Source organism: Bos indicus, chromosome 5 (genome assembly GCF_029378745.1).
Source record: "Bos indicus isolate NIAB-ARS_2022 breed Sahiwal x Tharparkar chromosome 5, NIAB-ARS_B.indTharparkar_mat_pri_1.0, whole genome shotgun sequence".
In the NCBI taxonomy this organism is placed as follows: Eukaryota; Metazoa; Chordata; class Mammalia; order Artiodactyla; family Bovidae; genus Bos; species Bos indicus.
The window spans coordinates 23,354,189-23,374,476 of record NC_091764.1 but is presented as its reverse complement, the minus strand read 5'-3'; the positions used below and the strand labels follow the sequence as shown (position 1 = coordinate 23,374,476).

The following is a 20,288-nucleotide window of genomic DNA, read 5'->3' as shown; positions in this document are numbered from 1 at the left end:
GAATTGAAAGACACTATGGTAGCCAAGAGATAAATGGATAAAGAAGATGTAATATATTTATTTGCTACACACAGCAACTTGTGGGATCTCAGTTCCCAATCAGGGACTGAATCCATGTCCTCGGCAGTGAAAGCACAGAGTCCTAACCACTGGACAACCAGGAAATTTCCAGTATTAGGTTTAGTTAAATAGGTCAGACAGAGAAAGACAAATGCTCTATGTTATCACCTATATGTGGAATCTAAAAAATAAAACAAATGTATATAACAAAATGGGCTTCCCAGGTGGCACTAGTGGTAAAGAATCCGGCTGCCAATGCAGGAGACCTAAGAGATGCAGGTTTGATCCCTGGGTCAGGAAGATTCCCTGGAGGAGGGCATGGCAACCCACTCCAATATTCTTGCCTGGAGAGTCCCCTGGAGGACACAGGAGCCTGGCGGGCTACAGTCCATGGGGTTGCAAAGAGTTGGTCACGACTGAAGTGACTCAGCATGCACACATATATAACAAAACAGAAACCAACTCAGAGAACAAACTAGTGGTAATCAGTGGGGAGAAGGGAGAGATGCAAGGTAGGAGTGCGAGATTAAGAAACACAAATTACTATGTATAAAATAAACAAGCAACATGGATATATTGCACAGCACAGGAAAATATACCCATTATTTTGTATTAATTTTAAATGGGGTAAAACCTATAAAAATACTGAATCACTAGTTTGAGGTACACCGCAAACTAATATAACATTGTAAGCCAATTATGCTTCAATAAATTAAAAACAAATATTGTTTTAACTTAAAATAGACACTACAGTGGCAAAAAAAAAAAATCATAGATTTTTTTCCCCTGGAAACTGATGCACAAATATCATTTTATTACAGAAAGATTATTAAGGGAGAGAAAGGCTTTTTTTAAGTGGAAAAGAAGAGCTGTGCTTTGTTATAACGAATTTAAAACTTTGCACAGATATCTAGTTAGAAATATTCTAAGGACAATGAATAAAAACAATACTTTAAATGACTATATCACAAAATAGAAAAAATTTTAAGAACCCTTGCAAGATTCCCTGAAAGCTTTGATTAAACCCTCCCACTAAAATAAGGGAAGAAAAGAAGTACACTTTCATTTTAGCTATACTTTATGTAGATTTAAAAGCACAGTTCAGTAGGTGAACATACTGGGTGTTAACTCCTTCAGGCAAAGTACAACCTCAGAAGGCTGTTAACAGAAACAAAGCTGTGTTATTTCTTTAGTGTTCAGTGAGAGATGAAGAAGAAAAGAAAACACTTACTGTCCACGAGGATACCAACGGTGCTTGGTAGTAAAGAACATTTTACTGAGTTGTTCTATCATGGGTCCTTGCTCTAAGTGTTCACTTTTTTCTTCTAATCTGGTTTTCAGTACTAGATCATGTGTTTCTTCATTGTTATGCACTGGATCTGGCCGAGGGATAGGCTACAAAATAAACAGCAGTGAACATCAACGTGTAGGAATGTTAGCCAGCATCTGATTGAGTTGACGGTAAAATAATTACCACCACAGTATCTCAAGGTGGGTAGGTAAGTCACCAGAATGGTTTCACTGAGTCGCACTGTCAGTTAGCATATCAGAATGTACTGTCCAGTGGTTATTTTTGGCTGCACCAGTCATGGAATGTGGGATCTTAGTTCTCCAACTAGGGATTGAAGCTATGCCCTCTGCAGTGGAAGTACAAAGCCCTAACCACTGGACCATCAGGGAAGTCCCCAGAAATATTTTTCTTCTCATATCAAGTTCTGGGTTTCCTTTCCAATAATAAAGTTATTACTTAAATTTATCTTCCCCCAATAATAAAGTACTTATTACTTTACTCTATATTTCTCAAAACTATAAATCGTGCCCATTTTACTTTTTAACTTAAAAGTTTACAGTCTCAGGATTTCCCTAATGGTCCAGTGGTTAAAATTTGATGCTTCCACTGCAGGGGGCTCGAGTTTGATCCCTGGTCAGGGAGCTGAGATCCCACATATCACATGGCTCATGCAAAAAAAAAAAAAAATTACAGTGTCTACAGTCTCTAACATTAAAGTGAGATACAATGAAAAACCTTCATTTGAAAATGACATTTTTATATCCAAAAGGAAAATTTTTCAGTATTTTCATTTTAGGTGACTGCACTGGAATTAAATGATGCTTTATGATAATTTGAGTAGTTTCTTTCCCCAAAGACGTTAATTACTAAAAAAAAAAATCTCATTTCTTCCCAACACTAGTAAGACAGCATATGCCCATCAGCAACAGTGGCTGACTAAAGTTCTTAAAAATCAGTGCCTTGGAAAGTCAGCTTACCTATATTTTAAATATTAAGAGATATGACATGTAACACAAGATTGTAACATTATATTAGTTTTACAAAAAATATAACATATATAAAATAACATATATGTATGTTACATATATATCATATATAAGACATATATATATTTATACATAACATATATAAAAGACGCTTGCTTCTTGGAAGAAAAGCCATGACCAACCTAGACAGTATACTGAAAAGCAGAGACATTACTTTGCTGACAAAGGTCCATCTAGTCAAAGCTATGGTTTTTCCAGCAGTCATGTACGGATGTGAGAGATGGACTATAAAGAAAGCCGAGCACCAAAGAATTGATGCTTTTGAACTGTGGTGTTGGAGAAGACTCCTTAGAGTCCCTTGGACTGCAAGGAGATCTAACCAGTCCATCCTAAAGGAGATCAGTCCTTAATATTCACTGCAAGGACTGATGCTGAAGCTGAAACTCCAATACTTTGGCCACCTGATGCGAAGAACTGACCCATTTGAAAATACCCTGATATTGGGAAAGATTGAAGGCAAGAGGAGAAGGGGATGAGAGAGGATGAGATGGTTGGATGGCATCACCGACTCAATGGACATGAGTTTGAGCAAGCTCAGGAGTTGGTGATGGACAAGGAAGCCTGGTGTGCTGCAGTCCATGGGGTCACAAAGAGTCAGACACAACTAAGAGAATGAACTGAAAACATATATAAGCTTTACAAACACCTTATATATGTATTACAACACAATGAAACCTTGAATTTACAAATGAAACAATTCAAACACAGACGTCTTCTTATATTCATACACTATTAATGACAACTACTACATTCTACCACTGTATTAAATGTTAGAGCATATATTCATATTTATTTAGCTTATGTACATGAAAAAAATAAAGCCATTTTAAAAGGCAATCTGTAAGTACATGATGGTGGTGCAACTGACTAAGTACTTCAGAAATGCAAAGTAACAAAGACATTAGTGAAACATAAAACAGGAGCCAAGTTAGAGCCTTGTCATAGAGTGCAGAATGAGTTCTAGAAGGAATAAAAAACATTACAAGTAGAGCAAAGTAGGTAAAAACACAATAAACAGGCAATCTTAAAAAAGGGACCCTGAGAAATAAAGATTATAAAAAGCTTTCACAGTTTCAGTTTTCGTGGTTCAGTGGTAAAGGATCTGTCTAAAATGCGGGAGATGCAGGTTCGATCCCTGGGTCAAGAAAATCCTCTGGAGAAGGAAATGACAACCCACTCCAGTATTCCTGCCTGGGAAATCCCATGGACAGAGGAGCATGGCAATCCATAGTTCATGGGGTTGCAAACTGTCAGACATCACTTAACCACTGAGCACTAAGTACAACAATTTGACATAAGTAGAAATAAGGAACCACAGTGTGGGAGGGAATAAGGAGAAAGTATAATGAAGAGGTTAAGAATTTGGGCTTTGGTCAATAACTACTAACTCTGTGACCTTGGAAAAGTTATTTAAGCTCTTAATTTCCTTTCTGTAAAATCTGAGGAGTAATTACCTACTTAATATAGGTTTGATGTGAGAGTTGGGACCATAAAGAAGTCTAAGAGCCGAAGAATTGATGCTTTCAAACTGTGGTGCTAGAGAAGACTCCTGAGAGTCCCTTGGACTGCAAGGAAATCAAACCAATCAATCTTAAAGGAAATCAACCCTGAATATTCATCGGAAGGACTGATGCTGAAGCTGAAGCTCCAATACTTTGACCACCTGACTCGAAGAACTGACTCACTGGAAAAGACCCTGATGCTGGGAAAGATTGAAGGCAAAAGGAGAAGGGAGCGGCAGAGGATGAGATGGTTAGACACCATTACTGACTCAATGGACATGAAACTAAGCAAACCCCAGGAGATAGTGAAGGACAGGGAAGGAAGCCTGGCATGCTGTAGTTCACGGGGTTGCAAAGAGTCAGACATGACTGAGTGACTGAACAAGCTACTAATGTTTCTTTTAAGGCCTCAAACAGGAAAAAAGTATTAATTTATTATTATTTTTTAAAGAAGTGTCCCTTAAACATTTAAAGTAATTTTATAAGGTCATCTCTTACATATAGAGTGAAATATTAATATATGTCTTTGTAAGTTACTATCAGACTCTGAAGGATACCAGCAAACACTAGATTAGAGCCTATAGTTTTCTCTCCTTTAAGTTATTGTGTTGTTATTGTTTTTAGTCGCTAGTCATTCCTGACTTGTTGTAACCCCATGGACTCTAGCCTGCCAGGCTCCTCAGTCCATAGAATTCCCCAGGCAATACTGGAATGAATTACCATTTCCTTCTTCAGAGAGATCTTCCCAACCTAGGGATAAAGCTGAGTCTCCTGCTTAGCAGGTGGATTCTTTACCACTGAGCCATCTGAGAAGCCCCTTAGGTTACTATACTTGTTACTAAAGATCAAATGTTTTAAATATTATCCGCTATTTTCAAGTTAATAAATGTTCATTGTCTCCCTTCCTATTCCCAAACAGGCTCAATTCTAATATATCACAAATTCTCTCTGCTTTGTATAATTAAAAACATTTTCTTTCCCAGGCACACAGAAAAAAGACATTAGAATTAATGGCTTCCTCGAAGTCTAAACCAAAAGCCTCTACAGACTTAGAACTGACTTTTAGGTTGCACTTGATCTCCCTGATCAAATTTCAAAGAAAGGGTACATGAATATTTCAGTAAAAAGGAAAAACTAAAACTGTATGTCAACTTTAAAAAAACATTTAGAACTGTCATCTTGAATTTTCCTTGTTTTTCTTAAGAATTTTTAAAATTTGACTTTTCAAATTTTCCACTAAATCAACCACTAAAAAGAATTGCCTAATACTTACATTTTTACTTTATTTTTCCAAATTATTATTTTTTTGTCCCTGGTTTAAAATCTTTATTTTCCTAAACTAGAAATCATAAATTCTAGAAAAACATTTTTAGTTTTAATAAGACTTATACCTGGGCGAAACAGAAAGAAAGATCTTTTTACCTGGATATTTGGAATATAATCAACATCTAGATGCAAATGCAAGTTACCAGAAAACCAATCATATAAATCATTTTAATTTTCTTAAAGTCAGTGTCAGTAGGTATTTCTACATATGAACAGGATCTTTGTACGAAATATGCTTTCTAGGGCCTAGAGAATTAAAGGGTCCACTAGAGTTGCAGCTGGGCTTCCCTGGTAGCTCAGATGGTAAAGAATCCGCCTGCAATGCAGGAGACCCCGATTGATTTCTGCGTTGGGAAGAGCCCCTGGAGAAAGGGCATGGCAACCCACTTCAGTATTCTTGCCTGGACAATCCCCATGGACAGAGAGGAGCCTAGCAGGCTACAGTTAGTCCTTGGGGTCACAAAGAGTTGGACACAACTGAGCAACTAAGCACAGAACAGAACAGAGTTGCAGCTACTTCCTTGAAAAAAGAAAATCCAATCTAAATGATAAGTCATGTTTAAATACAGTTATTTAATGCTATATACTTTGTGAAATCTGTAAATCTAGATTCAAAAAGAACATATTTTAACAATGTATTTTCAAGAATGTTTCCTATTGTAAATAAAGTCCAATCTGTAATTACTTGAGAAACAAAAAATTTCCAAGCTTCTACAAATTTGTATCTCTTAGCTTTAAAACAGAAAATCATGGAGAGGACCCAATTTATTTAGTTGATCAACAAATATTTATTGTGCACCAACCAAGTACAAAGGTTTTCCAGGTGCTGATGATATAGCAAAAAGTAGAACAAAACAGACAAGGCCCTGTCCTCATGGAGCTTACATTTTAATGAAGGCAGACACACAGAATAGCAGGAAAACATCCATTGTGCCAGAAATGATAAATGCTATTGAGAAAAGCAAAGCAAAGAAGGACAACAGGGACTCCAGGGGAAGGGGTACTACTTGAAATGCAGTGGTCAAGGAAGGTCTCTCTAGGTAACAAATAAGGAAAGACCTCAAGGAGAGGGAATAAACTACAGCATTCAGGCAGAGGAAGCAGTAACTACATGGGCCCTGAGGCAGGAGCTTCCTAAGTATCTACCTTAAAGAACAGCAGAGAATCCACTGTGTAGAGGGATTATGTGTGACCTCACATGAGTGATCTCCTAGACTAGAGAGGGATACTGAAGACACCGGAAAGGAGACAACTGATACAGCAAAGGAAGGGCAACAAAAAAACAAACAGAGACGGGTATGTATGCAAGGGAGTGATGATGATGACGACCATGGAATCGATCCCAGGTAAGGAGAATGTATGAGATACGAAAAGGACTGCGAAAACATGGTTCCATCAATCGATGGAGGTCTTAATGAGGGAATAAATAATTCTTGGAGCTGGGAAGCTAGGAGGAGCTGGTAGCACACTAATGGAATTCTTAAACATCTAGATTGGGAGGAAGAATTATTTGTGATTAAAACCTCTCTAGAAAACTACCATGGGCTTCCCTGGAGGCTTAGACGATAGAGAATCCACCTGCAATACGGGAGACCTTGTCCGATCCCTGGGTTGGGAAGACCCCTTGGAGAAAAGAACGGCCAACCCACTCTAGTATTCTTGCCTGGAGAATCCCCATGGACAGGAGACCTGGCAGGCTACAGTCCACGGGGTCGCAAAGAATCCGATACCACTGAGCGACTAAGCACAGCACAGTGGCAAGGAACAACCATGGGAGTGGGGGCCGCTGTAGGGATAAAAGGTCAAGAAGTCAGAGGCTGGGGTAGTAGACAGATCATCTACACGGACACTGAAATAACAAAGAATTAGGATACAAACAGTGTTGGTGAGTGTCAAAGTACATTTAAAATCTTCAAAGAAGAGTGGAGGGATGGGGAAGGGAGGATGAGAAGTGAACTGCAGGATGACAGCAAAAAAAAAAAAAAAAGATAAGGAGATAGCATGATTTAATGATCCAAACTACAAAGCAAGCTAGAAACCATTAGGGAGGAGGAAAGATGACCTGGATATGACAGTGAAGAGCCACAGGGACATCTATTCTTTCTCTAGGCTCAGTAGTAAAAGGGTTTAGGAGAGAAAGCATAACTACTTAAGAGTGCTATGGAAGCAATGGGGCTAGGGTACAGCCAACTTTCTTTTAAGAGTCAGAAGGCGAAGCCAACGTTCTAGAAGAAGTTAAGGTTCTGAGAGACTTTATAAAGATAGCAAGTTTTAATAGAATGCAGATGTTTTAAGAGTTGGGAAGGACAGGAAAAGTGTCAGATTCGTGGATGCAAACAGCTATATGGAGATGAGAATCTGGATAGTGAGAAAAGACCACACAATCTTGGGCTTTTTAGTATAACTGCTAACACAGGAATAAAGCACACAACCAGAAAACTAATACAAAATAAAAATGGGAGAAGACACAATACAGTACGAGCTAGAGGTTACAGGCCAAAAGCCAGTGACTTACACCTGTTTTCTAAAAGCTGTTCAAAGAAATGAAACAGAAAAGGTACAAAATTACTGCCTATGATACCTAGCTAGAATACAAGGTAGGCAGACAAAATGACAAAATTAAAAAGAGAATACAAAATAGCAAACTAAAATTAATTTTTTCTATCAAATCAGTACTCTAGACTTAATGATGATTTTTAAAAACAGCTACCACTAGATGCATCATGTGATGAACTACTTAAGTATTTTTTCCTCAAAAAGCAAATCAAACATTTCCAAATATAGTAGAAGAAGGCTTAAAGAAAAAAGAGAAAGCAATTCACACATAAAATAATAAATAAAGACTTGGGTCAAGTTAAATAAATTGTATTAAAGTAAAAACATAGCCTCCTTTATCTAGTGCTTCACTTTTGAAGAAATATGGAAAACATTAATTAAATTAGGCCACTTAAAATTATGCCCATGTTGGCCCATTAGAAAAAACTAACCAAAAACAGGAAGAAATTCACCAAACATTAAAGGATGATCAGAACCAACACAATATAAAAGTTATGAAACAGCACTCTAAAATACAAACTTCTCATAATTTATTAGCCTGCAGTATACAGTAGCATGGCACACTGTGTTTTTAAAATTTATACTAAGTGTGTTTGATCCCTAGTCAGTAACCTGCCAAATTTTAGGCAAGAAATTGATGCCATAGTTGTGTTTAAATGGTTCACTTTGTGTATTGAAAAAAATCTTTAGAGAAAGAGGAAGAGAAAAATCAAAACAGTAAAATAAAAAAGCCAAAAGACAACACCAAATAAAGAAAATCAAACAATTCCCTTCTCTTTGGACACTGTAAAGAAGTGTATTTCAACAGCAAATTAAAAATCATAAGAGATCTGCTTATACATACTTTTGTGTGTTCATATGGAATGTCCACAGAAGGGTGGTAGCATACAATTGTCCTGGCATCAGATGTCAGAGCAAGCTCTACTTTGCTTTAAAAAAAAGAAGAATGAACGTTTCAGAGACAGGTTTATACTGTATTCAAGGCAAAATGAGTATTAGAGCTCAAATCTGTTAATCACCAATCCCTGAAGAATAAATGCCGTGTCACTGGACTGGCAAAGGAGGTACCCGTATCACAGGAGACAATTCAGACCATCCCACAAAATATGTCAATTTAACTACCACAACAACCCCATTACCCATGATTTTATCTATTATCCTTTGAATTACTTGTTTTGTTAGTTTGTTCTCCAAATCTTTGGAAGAGATCTTCATGTTCATGCATCACTATTAATAGAACTTCCTTTCCTTATCTAAAAGCTATCTTCAAAAAGCTGTAAGATTACTTGAATTATTAAAGCTGAAGATCAGCAAAATACATAATCTTCCAGGTAAAGGATCACCTGAATTTCCAATCATAAAGACTGTAGCTGAACACTTTTTCTAGATCAGCATTTCTCCAAGCGCCCTTGGCATAATGCAAAACATGTAAGATTCAATCTTTTCAGGTTCAAAAAGTGCCACCTATTATCTAGTCTTATTGCATCACTATCCTAATACTTATTAAATTTACAATTAAAACTGGTGTCAAGAGATAAGAAAATATATTTTTACTAAATTTCACAATAAAACAACTTCATGGGGCTTTCCTGGTTTCTTCAGTGATAAAAAAAAAATCTGCCTGCCAATGCAGGTGACAGGGGTTTGATCCCTGGTCCGGGAGGATCCCAGATACCACGAAGCAACGAAGCCCACTGCGCCACAACTATGGAAGCCCACATGCTCTAGAGCCCCGTAGCTCCAACTACTGAGTCCCCCATGCCTAGAGCCCGTGCTCCACAAGAGAAGCCACCAAGATGAGAAGCCGGCACACAGCAATGAAGCCCCTGCTCACTGCCACTAAAGAATGCCCAGGCAGATCAACAAAGACCCAGCAGAGCCAAAAATAAATACATAAATAAAATTATTTTTTTTTAAAAAGTAACTTAAGAAAAAAAAAAAATGTTGTAGCTTCTGCACATAGGACTCTGCTATAAAGGACAACATTCCATTCATATGCTACTCCTAGCTCTTAGCATACTGACTAGAACTGAATAAGTACCAAATAATTTGTGGTTAAATTAAATATTTACAATTTAGGATTATTCAGTATCAACAAAAGATAAGATAAATAATTGTTTAAGCTAACGGATAAGAACTCTAAGAGAAAATCATAAAAGTAATTAACTTTTCAAAAAAACTAAAGAATGCTTCAGGAAGAAAAGACAGCATTTCTATCAGCACATCTGTCTTAGAACAAATGAAGTATTCACTGAAACACAATGATAAATGATTTTTATTTAAAACATTTATAAGTCCAGACACTGGGTAAATAAGACCACTGAAATATTTTTTAAAAACAAAATTAAAGAAAGAACAATCAGAAAAGAAAGCAGAAATACCAAAACAAGAAATAAAACAATCATTTCAGACAGAGCTAAGAGACTCATTTTTTTTTTCCAACTGGATTTCAATACGTACCAATTATAGTCATCTGGAAGAGAAGAATATGTAGATTTGTGACCAACACAATATAAGGCTCCGTCTGCAAAATCCCCAAACAGTAAAATGGATTTAGTTCATTTGAGAATATGTTCTCACACAAATGTAAAGTTAGTTTTACCCATTCAACCAATATTCACTATATTCACTATGAAGCAGGGCTGTACTTGGAGCTAAGGATTCAGTAAGTTAAGATCCTGCCCTCAAAAAAGGTTCAAACCCGGCGAGAGAGGGACACGTAAACGAACAACTCCAATACAAAGATAAGCCCTGTTAGCGCAGAAGAACTGGGAGTAGAAGGGGCACACCGACAAGTCACAAAACAGGAGTATGGGTTCAACAATATGGATATGATCTTTAGGGTGTTCTGAAGGATGAAGCAGTAAACTGGAGTTATTAGTGGGTAAGTACAACGTTCCTTGCTGCTGCTAAGTCACTTCAGTTGTGTCTGACTCTGTGCGACCCCATAGATGGCAGCCCACCAGGCTCCCCCATCCCTGGGACTCTCTAGGCAAGAACACTGGAGTGGGTTGCCATTTCCTTCTCCAATGCATGACAGTGAAAAGTGAAAGTGAAGTCGCTCAGTCATGTCCGACTCTTAGCGACCCCATGGACTGAAGCCCACTAGGCTCCTCCTTCCATGGGATTTTACAGGCAAGAGGACTGGAGTGGGGTGCCATTGCCTTCTCCGACAACGTTCCTTAGAGAGGTAATAAAAAGTGCCAACAATCAAAGGAAAGAAAGAACATAAAACTTTAGTGTTGGGAATTCCCCAGCGGTCCAGTGTTTAGGACTTGGTGCATTCACTGACAGGGGCTGGGTTTGATCCCTAGTCAGGGAATTAAGATCCTTCAAGCCAGGGAGCACAGTCAAATAAATAAATAAAAACTTTAGTGCAACTGGAGTGCACGGTCCATAAAAGGGGAGTGTTTAAGTGACAAAATACAAAATAAACTTCAAAATCAACTTTTCTTAATCAAAATGCTGACATTTCCTTTTTTTTAGAATACCTGCAAATTCAAACAGAGAAGGCAATGGCACCCCACTCCAGTCCTCTTGCCTGGAAAATCCCGTGGATGGAGGAGCCTGGTGGGCTACAGTCCATGGGGTCGCTAAGAGTCAGACACAACTGAGTGACTTCACTTTCACTTTTCACGCATTGGAGAAGGAAATGGCAACCCACTCCAATGTTCTTACCTGGAGAATCCCAGGGACGGGGGAGCCTGGTGGGCTGCCGTCTATTGGGTCGCACAGAGTTGGACACGACTGAAGTGACTTAGCTGCAGCAGCAGCAAATTCAAAAGCCATATTTTTTTAACGGTTTGTAAAAGGTTTCTCTACATCCAGAGTAATGATAATTCTTTTAAATATAAAGGAAAAATGTAGTTCAGTATGGTTAAAAAAAATTCTGAATAAATCTTCTGTAGAGATCAACTTCTCTCAACTAGTCTCTTGCTCCTCAGTATGGAATGCCATCCCAACTTGGTTCAAATACCACTCATCTTTCAAAAGTCAAATGCTACTCTTCCATGAAATTCTTTTTCCCTTCTCCCTGCCCGACAACCCCCATCACAGAAAAGCTGTCTATTCTGCATACTCCACAACCAACACTCCATACAACATTGCTATACCATCTCTGTGGTCTTTTTTTTCAATGCACCAGTTATTTACATGTATCAGAGATGTCTAAACAAAGTTGCATTTTCCATCTTTGTATACCTCTCCTTTCCCCAAGGACTGTATATACTTAAGAGTGGCAATGGCACACCACTCCGGTACTTTTGCCTAGAAAATCCGATGGACGGAGGAGCCTGGTACGCTGCAGTCCATGGGGTCACTAGAGTTGGACACGACTGAGCGACTTCACTTCCACTTTTCACTTTCCTGCATTGGAGAAGGAAATGGCAACCCACTCCAGTACTCTTGCCTGGAGAATCCCAGGGACGGGGAAGCCTGGTGGGCTGCCGTCTATGGGGTCACACAGAATCGCACACGACTGAAGTGACTTAGCAGCAGCAGCAGCAGGAGTTCTAAATATAAATCCTTACTCGAATACATTAAAAAGTACCTTAACAAAACTCACTAGACCGTAAAAGATTCTTCAGCAAAATGTTGACCCCACAATTCCATTGATGTAAAGATAACAAAAATACAAAGAATTAGAAATATAACCTCATCTTTCAAAAGATTTATTAATTTTCATTATTTGTGCTAATACAGAAGTACCCTCAAATCAGAGGGTAATATAAAAATCATTTATACATATTTTATTTTCTTGTTTGACACTGTTGGGGATCTTCTTAACTATGTATGGATTAGTATTAAAAGTCATTTGTATTCTCTGAATATAAACCAGCTAAGTGATCTACATGCTTGCTGAAAGAAAGGAGGGTTGGGTGGCAGAGGAAGGACAGAGAGAATTTACCATTTTTAGGTAGGCAAGAGGGAAAACTCAAGACAACAAGACTTTCAGTTCAACAGAAACTGCAAAATTTCTACTCTGCACTTACAGACATTTGTTTGTACCCTCATGACACATACATTCTACCTTCTTTTCCAGGTATTGTTTCCATAGTTGTCTATTTTAACTACGAGTCTAAATAAATTCTTAAATGAACATCCTGCTTATTACTGTGCCCCCTATCATGCTTAATAAAAAAGAAGAGACTGCTAAACTGCCTCTGAAATGTTAATTTCTGTATAATTAATACTCAAAAAAACTTATTTGACATTTTAGCAAGAGAAAAATTCTAGATATGGTTAAGTATCAGAAGTTCTAAAGGCATAATTAGGACTGATGGCAAAGTTAACGTCAATCAATCCAAAGCAACTCAATATGCCAAAAAGAATCTCCCATGAGAGTCAGTTCTCCACATCTCAAGGACTTTTCCTGTTTTATGTATATATTTATACATATACACAGTTTAATTGCATTATGATATGATCTATGAAAGCTGATAGTCCTATTCATTTTCAAATGCTGAATTATCTTAAATTACTTCGACAAAGACAGTATAGCAGAAAGTATATTGAGAAGACACAGTTTTGACCTTAGCTCTAATTTATCAGATATGCAATTTGGTTGAGTTTCTGAGGGCCAGAGAACTCACGCTCCTTCATCTTCAGAAAGACAATATCACATGATAAGTAAATTATTGTAAAATTCAAAGTTGTAAACATCAAAAGACTTAAGGTGCTTAAAAGTTGAAAATTTTTCACAGTGGCTATATATTTCAAAAGGTTTTAAATGTTCCTTTCAGAGTACAGGAAGGCCTTTTTATTTGTGCTCGTTGAATTTTCCAATAACCGTTTGCTTTGCCTCTAATCTTTTAACATCCTTCCCTTTTGTATAAAATATCAATAGCAACAGTAATAATAATATTTTACCTTCACTAGTAATAATACAAACTGTGTAGAATAAGAGGCTTCAGGATGCAAGAGGTTAGGTAGTCCATGATTATTAGGATGACTGAGTGATGATGGAGTTATTTTCTGGGATAGCCCAACTGGTGAAGTCTACATAGACATTTTTAACTGCCATGGGCAGATTAACTGGTTTTCAGATTAACCTGAGTAAGGACAAACTGCTGTTTCAGGACATGGACTAGGTAAAAATTGATTAGGCCTGATTTCCCATCAGCCCTGGGGCTGAGTTCCTATCAGGGCAAAAGAGAGACTAATTGCAGCAGAGCTCTCTCCCCAAGTTCTCAACAACAAATGCTCCTAGGTAATCAAGGGCTGACTGCAGTTTTGTTTTCACTGATTTTAGTGTGTATCTGAAGACTCTTAGCAATCTCATCCTCTGTTTACTTAATTGCACTCTTATTTATATCGTTTTTAACCCTCTAGTCTTCAAATAACTCTTTTCCTCTTAACTCAGTTCAGTTCACTTGCTTGGTTGTGTCTTTGCGACCCCATGAATTGCAGCACACCAGGTCTCCCTGTCCATCATCAACTCCCGGAGTTCACTCAAACTCATGTCCATCAAGTCGGTGATGCCATCCAGCCATCTCATCCTCTGTCGTCCCCTTCTCCTCCTGCCCTCAATCCCTCCCAGTATCAGAGTCTTTTCCAATGAGTCAACTCTTCACATGAGGTGGCCAAAGTATTGGAGTTTCAGCTTTAGCATCAGTCCTTCCAATAGAAATGTTCAATTACAAATGGCAGTCAACAGGAAACATGAATAAAGAGATTAAGATGGGGCAGAGATGAGTAAAAATGTTGGCTGACTAGCTAAACATGAAAAAGAAAACCTACTGTAGCATTCTAACCATGTCTGCTTTAGAAATGGGAGAATGCAGTTCACAAACAGAGGAAAAGGGAAGAGAAAAGAAGGTTGGTCAGGAAATAAGATTTTAATTGCCTGTTTATTTATATAGGTCAATGTTTTGACTATCAAACATGTATTACTAGGCTTTGAAGAAAATATTACACTGTTTCTTCAGAAAAGGAAGAAATTACATTTTAAAAAAAAATTACATAGAAAAAATACAAATACACCAAAATATTAACAATAATCGTATCTGTAAGATGGAATTGTACATTTGGCCCTTATTTGCTAATTTTAAGAACTGCCAAAAAAGTAGTATATGAGGACTTCCATGGTGGCTCAGTGATAAAAAATCTGCCTGCCAATACAGGAGACATGGGTTCAATCCCTTGTTGCGGAAGATCCCACGGGCCAGGGAGCAACTAAACCCTAGCACCACAACTACTGAGCCTGTGTTCTAGAGCCCAGGAGCTTCAACTACTGAAGCCCGAGTGCCCTAGAGCCCTTGCTCCACAACAAGAAAAGCCACCTTCAAGAAGCCTGAGCACCGAACAAAGAGTAGCCCCTGGTCTCTGCAACTGGAGAAAAAGCCTGAGCAGCAACAAAGACCCAGCAGAGCCAAATAAATAAGTAAATAAATAAATACTTTTTAAAAAAAAAAGCAGTATGTGGAAACATAAGTAATTCAAACCAGAAAAAGTTCCTCTTTATTAGTCCTTCACTTGGCCTCAGTTAAATCCCACTTGTGGTCTACAAAGATAACTTACTTGGTCCACATCTTTAACTCTTCATTTATAAATGTTGATATACATATACAGGTCAATCATCTTTCAAATGCACAAATTAGATCATAAAATAGATACTGTCTGACATACACCCCTTTCTATATAAGGATCTTCCACATTATACAATATGTGGAATAGATATGCCTCCTATATAATAGCAAACATATACAATAACTAAACACTGTAAATTTTCTTCAGTGAACACATATTATGATATTATAATATTTGAAAAAGTTTAAAATCTCTTAACCATTAAAAAAAAACAACACCCAACTTACTTTCAACTGGAAATAAATGTTTCAACATAGTTCTGCTTGATATTGCCCATTTTACTGCTGCCAATGCCATGGTGAATCAAAATGCTTATCAGGTGGTATAAAGATGATTTGAAGAGAAACTGCTTTTAAAATCTGCTTCTAGATATAACAATCTTCACCCCTGCAAAAGCGATAAAGAAAACTCAGTGCTACCTATGATAAACTGAAGCGACACAACACACTGAACAGCACAAAATAAGATCACTACCTAAAACCATAGACACTAACGCAAAACTTTTTAAACAACTTTCCGCTTCCAGGCAATATAGGACAACGAGCAACACCATCAGATGTTATAGTTATTTCCATTCAATGAGTGCACAGCCAATGTGTAATTACTCTTAGAAACAGTCAGTCACACATGCTACACAGAGCATTCTCCTTTCATAAAGCTAATGTGTCAGTGTACAACTTCCCAGGTACCAAAGACAAGATCTTATTACATCTCTTACAATGGTATTGTTTCTGATTAAATGAAATATTAAACAAGATGACCCAGCCGTGGCTTATTAAATATTGACTTAGAGAAACACACATAAACATCCTATCCTAAAGCCCCGAATAAAATTTCGCCCTCTTATATATGTATGAGATTTCTAGCTTTCCAAGGTGCTTTCACTACCATTCATCTTACTCTCATATTAATCATGGGAAGTATCGTTATTTTGATTCATGAATTAATTAAAGTACAAAATTTAAATAACTTGCTTCCAAGAGCTTCAGAGTCAATCATTTACAAACCGGGAAAGTTTGGGCGAGTCATTAAGCAATCCTCCCTGTCCCTTCCACGGTAAAACGCGGGGAAACAACTCCAGGCTGCTGTGAATAAATGACATACATCATTCGTTTGCAACTGACTATTCGATGACTATTCCCCACACCCCCATCCCTGCACAGTGATAACATCGTACTTTATCAATCTTAGTTGCTAAACTATGCAGATGACTCCTTGCACGGTCAGTACATTAGCACTGACATCCCTGAGTTCCTTTCTACAGTTTACAACCCATTTTCCTATACATTATATGCTCTTTCACAAGTGTAGAAGTTAGGCATTTCCACTTAAAAAACTAAGAACCTAGGCTCAGAGAAGTCAAATGGTTTGTCCGCCCACTTTACCGCTGCTTAATAGGTGGTATGGAGGAAACGCAAACCCCTATCTTCTAACTACGAACTGAGGAACAGAACGTTTTAAACCACATTCTCTCTGAAACCCAGGGATCAGATTATTCACCTCAAAGAGAATTCAGAGGGTATATCCCTTGGCTTGGAATTCAACTCTGAAGAATACAGGGTTGCGGGGAGCCTGAGAGGGGCTGAGGTTTGAGAAATAGGCTATCAGAACTAGCACCTTTCACCTGGAGCGTAGCTCCCACAGGAAGCGAGAGGACACACGCCAGCCCTTCTGCAAGACAGACTGAGTCTGGTAATGCCAGAGGCTTTATCCTGCCGTAGGATAGGACATAGGAGACCTCAACACTTGCCAATAAGCCTCTGGGCCCGCCGAGCTTCTAGGGACCCCTAGACGGGAAAAGGACAGGGCAGCGGTTACCTGAACTGCTGCTCACCGCGAAGCCGCCATCTTGCCTCAGTCCCGGCTCTAGACGGCACAACTCCACGCGCCTTCCTGGCCCGCGGGGCACTCTGGGAAATGTAGTCTCCGCCGGAAGGAGCCCATGGTGCCGGGGTTGGGGGTGCGCGGCGACGGCGGGTGCGGAGCGGGGATTCATCCAGCCTGCTCCCGGGTTTAGTTGCAGCAGTTCGCCAGCAAGTTTACTAGCACTATCTCCAAAAACAAATTCACTGTTCCCCAGTCATATCCTTAAGAAAGTAACAAACACTGTCTTTTTTAAGTTTATACCAATAATCGGAGCAACTTGAGATCCATCCTCGGATGAATTAGGTTTCCTACGGAAAGAGACATTTCAGAGAAGCATTGAAGGAGTAGTGGCGTTGGATTTAACGTTTGACATGGGGAAGCGGGGCAACCCTTCAACCTAAAAGCCCAGCATTATGTTTTGAGAACGGTGCTGGTTATTTATTATGAGAGGAAGACGTGCAGAATCCTGAACCTTGCCTTGTATCTTAGAGGGAAGAAAAGGCCACGCTATAATGTCTTTCCCGACTATGCTGTAGGGGAAGACAGGGAGGAGAAACAGATTGGAAGGAACGATCAATGGACTCGTCAAACATTCACTGTGCAGAGCTGAAGAGAGACGAATCAAAGACGATTCCACAGGACACGTCTCAATGGCTGTGAGCCGAGTGGGAACCACTGACCAACAGGGAGGCTCAGTGGGGCGAAGAAAGGTTCACAAAGCTGAGACCAGAAAAGAAACCAGCCATGGGCCTGTGCACATAAGGAGTGAGTGTAGGAAAAAAAAAGAAAAGTACCCAGAACCTAGCCAGGAAATTCCAGCGTTTAGCGGTCCGGTGGAGGAGGACAGCCAGCAAGGGCCTCTCAGAAGCAGCTGGAGAGAGGCAGTGTGAAAACCAATAATACACAGTCTGAGAGTGTGTCAGGAAGAGTTTCATAAATGTAGAGTTCAGTGTCAGCAGTTTTAAAACTAATTTCCAACATGCTAACATTTTGATGTGTAATCTTGCACTTTTTGTCTTTTTGTGTATCTGTACTATGATAGTAGCTAACAGTTATCAGACACATTATGTGTACTGTTTTAAAGTCCTGTGGCCAGTAATGGAGCTGAGACATGAACCTGCCAGCCTGATTCTTCTTCAGTCTCCCTCTCTTTCACACAAACACATTATGTTTAGTTTTTCTTTTATTACTGTTAATATATTCATACATATATCAATAAACACACATACATGCACCCTAGACTATCTTTTCTAATATACCTTTATTCCACTTACCTGTGTATCATGAAAATCTTTCCTACAAACACCTTAAATATTGTCAGTTTCAAACTGCAAGCCTCCTGGAAATCATCAGGACTTATTTAGATGATCAGAGATTCTCATAGTATAAAGTTTTTTCATTATTAGTTGCTTTTATGCAACTCCTAAATTTTAAATTTATTCTACTGCACTCATTCATTCTACAAATATTTATTGAGCACTTATTAGATGTACCAAACACCTGAATAACAGTCTATGTATTTAGAGATTTCACATCAAGTGGGAACTGCAGAAAGTAAATGTATAATTGTATAAGTAATTTATTATCATTGTCTTGAGTGCCTTGGAAAAAATGCTGTGAAACATATAACTATTGGTTATGATCATATTAAATTACATATGTTTAATAGCATTGATAAATGATCCCACCAGAAACCATAACAAATTTACACCCAAAACTGTTAAGTTCTTTCTCCCTTTCCTCCATATTAATAGAACCCCTAATCTTTGACTGAGTATACATCTATTCTGAATTTTAAAATCTACATTTCCCAGCCTCCCTTTCAAACATAGGAGTGGTCATGTGACTTAAGTGCTGGCCAATGAGATATATGGACCGAACAGAAGCAGAAGATATTAAGAGGTAGCAAGGATACACAGAAGAACGATACAAAAAAGATCTTCATGACCCAGACAACCATGATGGTGTGATCACTCACCTACAGCCAGACATCCTGGAGTGCACGGTCAAGTGGGCCGTAGGAAGGAAGCATCACTATGTATCAACAAGGCTAATGGAGGTTATGGAATTCCAGCTGAGCTATTTCAAATCCTAAAAGATGATGCTGTTGAAGTGCTGCACTCAATATGCCAGAAAATTTGAAAAATTCGGCAGTGGCCACAGGACTGGAAAATGTCAATTTTCACTCCAACCCCAAAGAAAGGCAATGCCTAACAATGTTCAAACTACCATAGAATTGCACTCATTTCAAATGCTGACTAGGTAATGTTCAAAATCCTTCAAGCTAGTCTTCAACAGTACATGAACTGAAACCTTCCAGATGTACAAGTTGGATTTAGAAAAGGCAGACAAACCAGAGGTCAAGTTGCCAAAATCCATTGCATCATTGAAAAGCAAGAGAATTCCAGAAAAACATCTACTTCATTGGCTATAATCTTTGACTGTGGCTCACAACAAACTGGAAAATTCTTCAAGAGATGGGAATACCAGACCACCTGACCTGCCTCCTGAGACATATGTACACAGGTCAAGAAGCAACAGTTAGAACTGGACATGGAACAACAGACTGGTTCCAAATTGGGAAAGGAGTACATCAAGGCTGTGTATTATCACCCTGCTTATTTGATTTATATGCAGAGTACATCATGAGAAATGTCCATCTGGATGAAGCACAAGCTGGAACCAAGATTTCTGGGAGAAATATCAATAACCTCAGATATGCAGATGACACCACCCTTGTGGCAGAAAGTGAAGAACTAAAGAACCTCTTGAAGAAAGTGAAAGAGGAGAGTGAAACAGCTGGCTAAAACTCAACATTCAAAAATCTAAGATCATGGCATCTGGTCCCATCACTTCATGGCAAATAGGTGCGGAAACAATGTAAACAGTGACAGACTTTATTTTTGGGGGCTCCAAAATCACTGTGCATGGTGACTGCAGCTAGGGAATTAAAAGACGCTTGCTCCTTAGAAGAAAAGCTATGACAAACCTAGACAGCATATTGAAAAGCAGAGGCATTACTTTGCTGACAAAGGTCTGTCTAGCCAAAGCTAT

The 20,288-nt window shown here is 38.5% G+C and overlaps 1 protein-coding gene across 5 annotated transcripts in view; it reads right to left on the bottom strand.

Annotated features, from left to right (window-relative positions):
• Positions 1 to 17,268, bottom strand: part of MRPL42 (mitochondrial ribosomal protein L42) — a 30,829-nt gene extending 13,561 nt beyond the window's left edge. For 2 of the 5 annotated variants that reach the window (XM_019960351.2, XM_070788944.1), the window contains exons 1-6: positions 17,187 to 17,268; positions 16,376 to 16,453; positions 15,596 to 15,755; positions 10,242 to 10,305; positions 8,626 to 8,710; positions 1,292 to 1,455 (exon numbers count right to left, since the gene is read on the bottom strand). In XM_019960351.2, coding sequence (XP_019815910.2) covers positions 1,292 to 1,455; positions 8,626 to 8,710; positions 10,242 to 10,305; positions 15,596 to 15,665 — 383 coding nt within the window. In that variant the 5' untranslated portion in view covers positions 15,666 to 15,755; positions 16,376 to 16,453; positions 17,187 to 17,268. Of the gene's footprint in view, positions 1 to 1,291; positions 1,456 to 8,625; positions 8,711 to 10,241; positions 10,306 to 15,595; positions 15,756 to 16,342; positions 16,454 to 17,186 lie in introns of all 5 variants that reach the window. The other 3 variants (XM_070788942.1, XM_070788941.1, XM_070788943.1) reach the window with 3 other exon arrangements.
• Between the last annotated feature and the right edge of the window lie 3,020 nt (positions 17,269 to 20,288).